General features: G+C 36.9%; 1 protein-coding gene across 5 annotated transcripts in view; it reads right to left on the reverse strand.

Annotated features, from left to right (window-relative positions):
• LOC144973570 (bone morphogenetic protein 2-like) overlaps nucleotides 1–5842 on the reverse strand; it is a 45115-nt gene extending 39273 nt beyond the window's left edge. The window contains exons 1-2 of one of the 5 annotated variants that reach the window (XM_078916186.1): nucleotides 5497–5842; nucleotides 3430–4630 (exon numbers count right to left, since the gene is read on the reverse strand). In XM_078916186.1, coding sequence (XP_078772312.1) covers nucleotides 3430–4183 — 754 coding nt within the window. In that variant the 5' untranslated portion in view covers nucleotides 4184–4630; nucleotides 5497–5842. Of the gene's footprint in view, nucleotides 1–3429; nucleotides 4738–5496 lie in introns of all 5 variants that reach the window. The other 4 variants (XM_078916187.1, XM_078916188.1, XM_078916185.1 and 1 more) reach the window with 4 other exon arrangements.
• Between the last annotated feature and the right edge of the window lie 1658 nt (nucleotides 5843–7500).

A 7500-nucleotide genomic window follows, 5' to 3' on the forward strand; every position in this document is an offset into this window, starting at 1 on the left:
TAATTAGCATGCTAGGCTTTAGGTCCTTGAAACGATAAATACGTCACATTAGACATACTGTCGTACTATGAAAAAAAAAAAAAAACAACCCAAATTAAAAGAAATTTTGGCTAGAAAACCAGTCATTCAAATGTCGATTGATGAAATTGATCCGTCATCTTGTCAAAAGACTCAAACCTGGGATATCCTTAAGTCCCAGGTTTGAGAGGTTTTTAAAAATTTTTTTGTTGTTTTTGTTTTGTTTTGTTGTTTTGTTTTTTGTTTTTTTTTGTTTTTTTTTTGTTTCTTTGAAAAGCTAACCCAGGTTTGATAGTTGTTGACAAGATGAGGGTCATTTTAATCGATCGATATTTGAAGGACGAGTTTTCTGGCCAATTTTTAAAAAAATCTTTTGTCTTTAATCGAATAGGGAATATAGAATGCTAAGTTTTAGGTCCTTGAAACGATTGAACCTTGTATGTTTTGTTTATTCATCGTAACAACGCCACTACCACATTATCTCATTCATCTGTGGTGTTTCATTCATCCTGTTTTGTTGATAAAGGGGAAACCCATTTGATCTGTTCTTGTAATAAAATTGAAGCTTACATTCAATTTCATATTATTTATTATGAGTTAGTTCCATGCATTGATGCTGTGGCGTAAAATAAAAATTAAAAATAAAATTCCCTTTATTCATCCCATAGGGGAAATTTGTCTCTAGGGTCTATGCCAAGGGAAGACTGGAATAACTCAGGCGTCAGCCGCAGCGCAGCGCTGCGAATTGAGCTAGGGCGAGGTGATTTGCTCACAGGGTGATCGAACTAGGTTACTTTCGGATACGCTGAGCCACGCTGCCCCCTAAGTAGACTCCCTGACTTCAGCCCCTCTGTTTTGGGGCCGAACCTGTTATACCATTAAATTTGCCCTAACGTAAAAGACAATTATTGCATTGTATCTTCACTTTGTCTAGCACTCTTTACGTGAAAAAAAAAATAATGAAAAGGCTAGGATTACTCGTCTATTCAGCTTGCTAGATCAATCGTATCTAAATACAAATTTAAATGTTAATGATTAGTTTTCACTTCATTATATCAATCGGACTATAAACTTTTAAAGTTACACGTATAGTTTTATGTTTGATAAGTTATATCCGGCGGGCATATGTTGTGAGATTATTTTACCTAAACACATAGCACCAAAGGGACCCAACTGGCGGTCTTAAATAACATAACAAAGGGCCGAATATCGTGAAATTCCTTCTTATACTTTTACCAATTGACTCAAAAGTAAAACACCCCAACTCACACACCCGTACCTCAACACCCACACAACCACACACACACACACACACACACACACACACACACACACTGGTACATACCTACCACATCGTCCATCCACGGTAAATAAACACTGGCCATTGTCCATCTGTCATTGCCCTTACATCAATATTGACCCACTGGTCCTCGCACATTCCCTACCTTGCTCCCTCTTGCCCCCGGGGAAAAACCCCATTCTTGTATCAGCTTCCCGTAGCCATAATGCAAAAAGTCTTACTCAATCAAATTAAAACCGGTTACCAATTTTACAAACAACGTCATTGCATTAAAATCGCAATAAATAAACTCGTTCCCTACATTAAAAGATCTGTCCAGTTATGATTATGTCCGGTTATGTTACCGGAAGTACTAGGCTTCAACAACAGTGGTGACGTAATTTCCCTTGTGGGCATAGTAATTTAGTAACTGGTTCTAAATATCGGATCAATGGCCGACGCCCTTATGAAATACTTCTCCCACGAGCATAAAAGTGCATCCAGAGGAGAAAAACAATATAAATCTGATCATGTTTTGACTTTTATACATCCTGATCACATGACGTGTGAAACAGTTCTAGCCAGCATGAAGTATAAAGTGTATCGATTTTCTTTGTTTATAACCAAGCTGCTGGTCACAATGGGAACTCTAAAAATGCGTTAAAACATTTTTGCCCTTTGGCACAATGAGATATAGACGAGGCCAGTTAGAAACACCCTTTGGCGAATCAATTATGATCCTCTTAGTGTAACATGCACAATCGTCTTCTGTGTATTGACATTATAGGAGTTTGGGATCAGAACACACCTGGATCTTGGTCTCTCCCATGCTTGAAATTAATTAAATTTGTAAATGGTGCTGATTGTGGTGGTGGCGTGAAAGTACTTATTGGTACTAGGTACTACACTTGTGTACCGATCGGTCTTTCGATTTGAGTGTTTCAACTTTTCCCCTTCCTCCGCCGTCGTATTCCTCTTTAACCTTTTTGTTATTGTTATTGTTGTTGTTGCCTTGGCAGATTCACTCTCTCTCTCTCTCTCTCTCTCTCTCTCTCTCTCTCTCTCTCTCTCTCTCTCTCTCTCTCTGTGGCATATCACTTGGACGTAGCCTCCCACACAGTCCTTTGGAAGAAGTCTCGGTCTCGTGCCCATCTGCCACATTCCGTCACGCCGTTGTTGAGCCATTCCTGTATATCCTGTTGCCATCTTCTTTGTGGTCTTCCTCTGCCTCTTTTGCCCTCCGCCATGCCCTCCAGTACATCTCTCTCTAGTGTGTCGTGTCTTTTCAGGTGCCCAAAGTAATTGAGTTTCAGCTTTTTTATCTTACTCATTAGCAGGGACTTTTTAAGTCCTAGTGTTTTCATGATGTTTGCATTGCTTTCTTTGTTTGTCCACGGGATGCGTAAGATTTTTCTATAGCATTTCATTTTGCAAGCGGTTATTCTCTTTTCTGATTCTGAGTGCGCTTCAAAAATCAATATTATGACAAAATGAAAGCAAGGCAGTAAAACTCCTCATAAACAACTACATTAGGTCATGACCCTATGACATGTTCATAAGCTCATGATGGTCTTCTGTGTTAGAATCTTTAAAAATTCATAATGACGGGAAGCTGTTTCTGCAGTAGCTCTGGGTCCAATCTTGTACTCAACTCTTCTCAAAAGTAATAAACAAAAAATGAATATAAAAGCTTTTAAAAAAAAAAGAACAAAATACCAAAACGGAACGTTTCGGGCGCAAAACCCTTCTTCAGTAACCCCCCCCCCCCCAAAAAAACAAAAAAAAACCTAAAAAACAAACAAACAATAGAAACAAATATACTGTCGTCGATGTCTATCTATGTTTTCATTGTTTTGTTTTGTCTTTGTTTTGTTTTTGTTGTTGTTGTTAGCTGAAAAAAATATACCAAAAAAAAAACAACTAAAAAACGGCGTGAAAACTGATGTTTTGTCAACCTCCCGTGCCTGCAGATATGGTTTGAGAACTAGATACATCTTACATACCAGGTAGTTACCGGAGAAGGACAATGGAAAAGGAGCTTACAGAATTTGTCAAAACCTGACAACCCCAAAGAAGAACTGGGTTGGCTGGCGCCTAATATTCTATAAGTAGTTGAAAACACTGAGACTCACCTCTGTCAGGAAGACTTCTGATGATGTTGGATTCGTAGGGGCCGATGGTCTTGCTGAGACCACCCGTGTCGGTGATGGAGTCGTAGAGGTCCTTCATGTACTGTGGCGGGGATCGATGGAATACTCTGTGAGGGATTCTGGAAATGCCGAACACTTTGGACAGTCTGGCGAGGGCGTCCGGTTTGGTCTTGGGGCCGCCGTGTTTGGGTTTGGATTTAGACGATGATGATGATGATGATGATGATGATGATGATGATGATGATGATGATGATGATGGTGATGATGGTGATGATGAAGATGGCATTTTTGAAGATTTTGACGATTTGGAGGACGTTTTAGAAAAAGATGATGATGATGGAAAAGATGAAAAAGGTGAAGTTTGCCCTTTTAATAATGATGTTTGTAATGACGATGAAGCTGATGATGATGAAGAAGATGGGAGTGATGACGAAGATGATGGATGACGAGATCTTTGTGACGATTTAAATGACGACGACGACGATGATAAAACCGATGATGGTAACGAAGGCGATGATGTTGACGTTTCACTGAGTGTAGATTTCCTTGCCAACCGTTTCAGTGATATGAACCTCGGAGGAGTTGCAACAGATGATCCCGTGGTGGGCACGGCAAGAAAAATAATGAGGAATGGTATTATGAGTAGAGGAATGAGGAGGAACGGAGGACACACTGTTGTCCTCTTCCATGACGTGGAGGTCATGGCTTGAGAGTTCTTGGAAATCAGCATATTCATGTCATGACGTAGTGAGCATCCATTAAATTATGACGTCATTCAAACATGGGTTTTGTGATAATCCAAAATTTATAACCACAACAACCAACGAAACAATTACGGTTTTATCCTTGATGCAGAAAACAAGTAATTCAAGACAGTGATAATGCCGACAATAATAATATATTCTTTTGCTTTTCTTTCCTCCCTTTGTGTGTGTGTGTTTGTTTATTTTTTATTCTTCCATCTTATTTTTTCATCGTAAATCCTTTCGTGTCAAATATTATGGAGACAGTATTGGAAAAAAAAAACACAATCAAGTTAATCCATTCTTTTGAATAACAACGAAAATATTATAAACCCTCCTTGAATTTGATCACGCCCGCAACATTTGTAAATGCTCGTCGTTAGAATATTCGGTTGCAACCAAATTAATAATATAGCACAACAGACAATGTTGTATTATTCCTTTAATCAAAGTAAACACATCTTGTTTAATAATCAATAGTGTTATGATTCAAACTTAATCATATTCTTATATTGTTTATATAACTTTTTTTAAAACTATTTCAAAACTACAAATTATGAATTACGTGTATAAGTATAGAAATAATGTATTTATTTACAATAATTTTGTTATTAAAATGATAAACGGAAATATACTTTTAGTTGAAAAGAAGAAGATATTGCGAGTAATTTTTAAAGTCGAATTTAGTGCCTGGTTTATCTTGAAACTAGTCTTTAAATGTATTATTATTATTATTATGATGATGATGATGATGATTATTATTATTATTATTATTATTATTATTATTATTATTATTATTATTATTATTATTATTATTATTATTATTTATTTATGATTATTATTATTATTATTATTATTATGATTATTATTATTATTATTATTATTATTATTATTATTATTATTATTATTATTATATATCATTATTATTATTATATTATTATTATTATTATTATTATTATTATTATTATTATTATTATTATTATCATAATTGGCATCGTCATCATCATCACCACCATCATCATCATCATCATCATCATAATCATCATCATCATCACCATCACCATCATCACCATCATCATCATCAACATCATCATCATCATCATCATCATCATCATCATCATCATCAACACCAACAACAACAACATCATTGATGCCATTATAACCATTATCCTCCTGTCCATTCCCAATACAATCATCCTTGTTATTCCAACTTGCCTGGGGCCACGACTTATGATCTGTGATAAACGATTGAATCATTTCAACAATAAATATATATAATATAACATCATTATAATAAATCACAAACCATTATATAATCCATCAGATGAATCAACTATGAATCGATTCAATTACACAATGACTCGTTTCAAATTCCATCCAAAAATCAGAAATAATTATCACCACAACTTTTTAAAAATCATTTTATTAATTAACAGATAATTGAAAACTCTTTATATGAAAAATTTTTTTTTTTAAATGTCCGCGTGTTAATAAATAAGTAAAATGAAATTCCAAAAGGTTAGTTAGACTCCGAAATAATCTTGGTCGGAGCTAATCTAAAACACCATACAGGTGGTGGTGGTGGATTTCGTTTGGTTTTGCGTGTGTTTGTGTTCGCACCTCTCCACTCCTTTTGTTCCGGCTACGATAGCAAACTTGGAATGTAGTCAGTCCGTCCTGGTGGCTTGTGACAGGGGGGGGCGAATCAGCGAATTGATCTGTAGTGTGGAGGGAAGGAAGCAGGGGGGGGGGGGGGTACACCAAAGGACATGGGGGTACAGTCTTGTCAGCGGAAGAAGGCGCGGCAGTGGGGTGGATGGTTAGGTCTCAAATTTCTCACGGATAAAAGATGATTATTGCTATGTGACTTCGCCTTGATCATGTAAACGTCGTTGAGTAGATCTTCATTATTATCATTGATTGAACAAAAGTGATCTGCATTTATTTTCATTATTCGATTAGTCGTGAACATTTAAATCGCGCACACCCATGGATTCACCATGCTCAATGCGTTTCAGAACGCTTCATTTAATTTGTTCTACCAGCGGGCCACATGGAATAAATTAATATCTATTTCACACTGTACAAGTCGTCTTTAAATCGTTTCTCTTGGCACCAATACTCCTTAATTATCCGTGACTATTATAATGGCTACTCATTCAACCCTGAGTCAAAAGAGGTATAGCTTCAACGTCTTAGACAAGGATACATCTTTGTGAATTTCATTTAGTTTTTCTATGATTACTTGTAGTGCGCAGAGCATGTCTCCAGTACCTCTTCCTGATCTGAAACCGGCCTGTTCTTCTGCTAGTTCTGCTTCTATTTGAGCTTTCAATCATTCTAGGATGACATAGAGCATGGTTTTACTCCCATGACTAATGAGTGTTATGGTTCTGTATTTGCTGCACTCCTTTGTGTCTCCTGATTTAAGTAACATTACGATTTCTTATTGTTTCAAATCACCTGGCCATTGACATGTCTCCCAGATCTTGCAGCACAGTGAGTGTAGAACCTTCAACACTGCCTTGCAGCAAGTCAAAATGAGCCTCACGAGGCGAATTGAAAATCTCATCTGAGCCTCGTGCTCGGCGTATTGTTGAGTCCTTGGAAAAGGCTCTTCACTCACATTCTCTCACCGTACTCAGGTGTAAAATGAGTACCTGGCCGTTAACAGCGTTGTCTTTGTCCGAAAAATTGTAATATCGCCTAACAGGCGTCATGTCCCGTCCTACATGTTAAATGTTGCTGTTGACCAGGGACCTCTTGTAAAGCGCTTTGAGCACATTTAGTGGCTATTGTGCTGTATAAAGCTCAATTCAAAAAAAAAAATTTAACTTAAGCCACATTCATACTTTCAATATGTATAGAGACTGTAACTTTAAAACTGTCCAAAACTGAAAATAGAAAACGAAGGGGCTGGGAAGCAACAACAACAAAAAAGTCCATAGAAAGCCAACAGTGAAAAAAAAAACATAAACAAACTAACCTAATCTTTTTGTGAACAGTCAAAATGCATTTGCGTTATTTGTCCAATTTCCAGGACTCGGCTAAAACATTAGATGAAACATTCTCATTAGCCAAAATCTTTCCATTTAAACGTAGTTTCATTTTAGAGAGTATTATAATAGGACTTCTACAGCTTTTGTGTGTTGATTGTCACACAACCCGCAGGCCAACACTTAGAGAATTTCTCAGCAAACACCCTGAATTTTGGTCAGCTTCTTCTCCAAGACATCAAAGCCAGCACCAACAGCATTACTCATCTGACACACAGAGCATAGCTTGTCTAACTCTCTAGGAGAGCTAGAGA

This window comes from Berghia stephanieae, chromosome 5 (genome assembly GCF_034508935.2).
Source record: "Berghia stephanieae isolate SIO BIC M18660-M18661 chromosome 5, UCSD_Bste_1.3, whole genome shotgun sequence".
Lineage (NCBI taxonomy): Eukaryota > Metazoa > Mollusca > Gastropoda > Nudibranchia > Aeolidiidae > Berghia > Berghia stephanieae.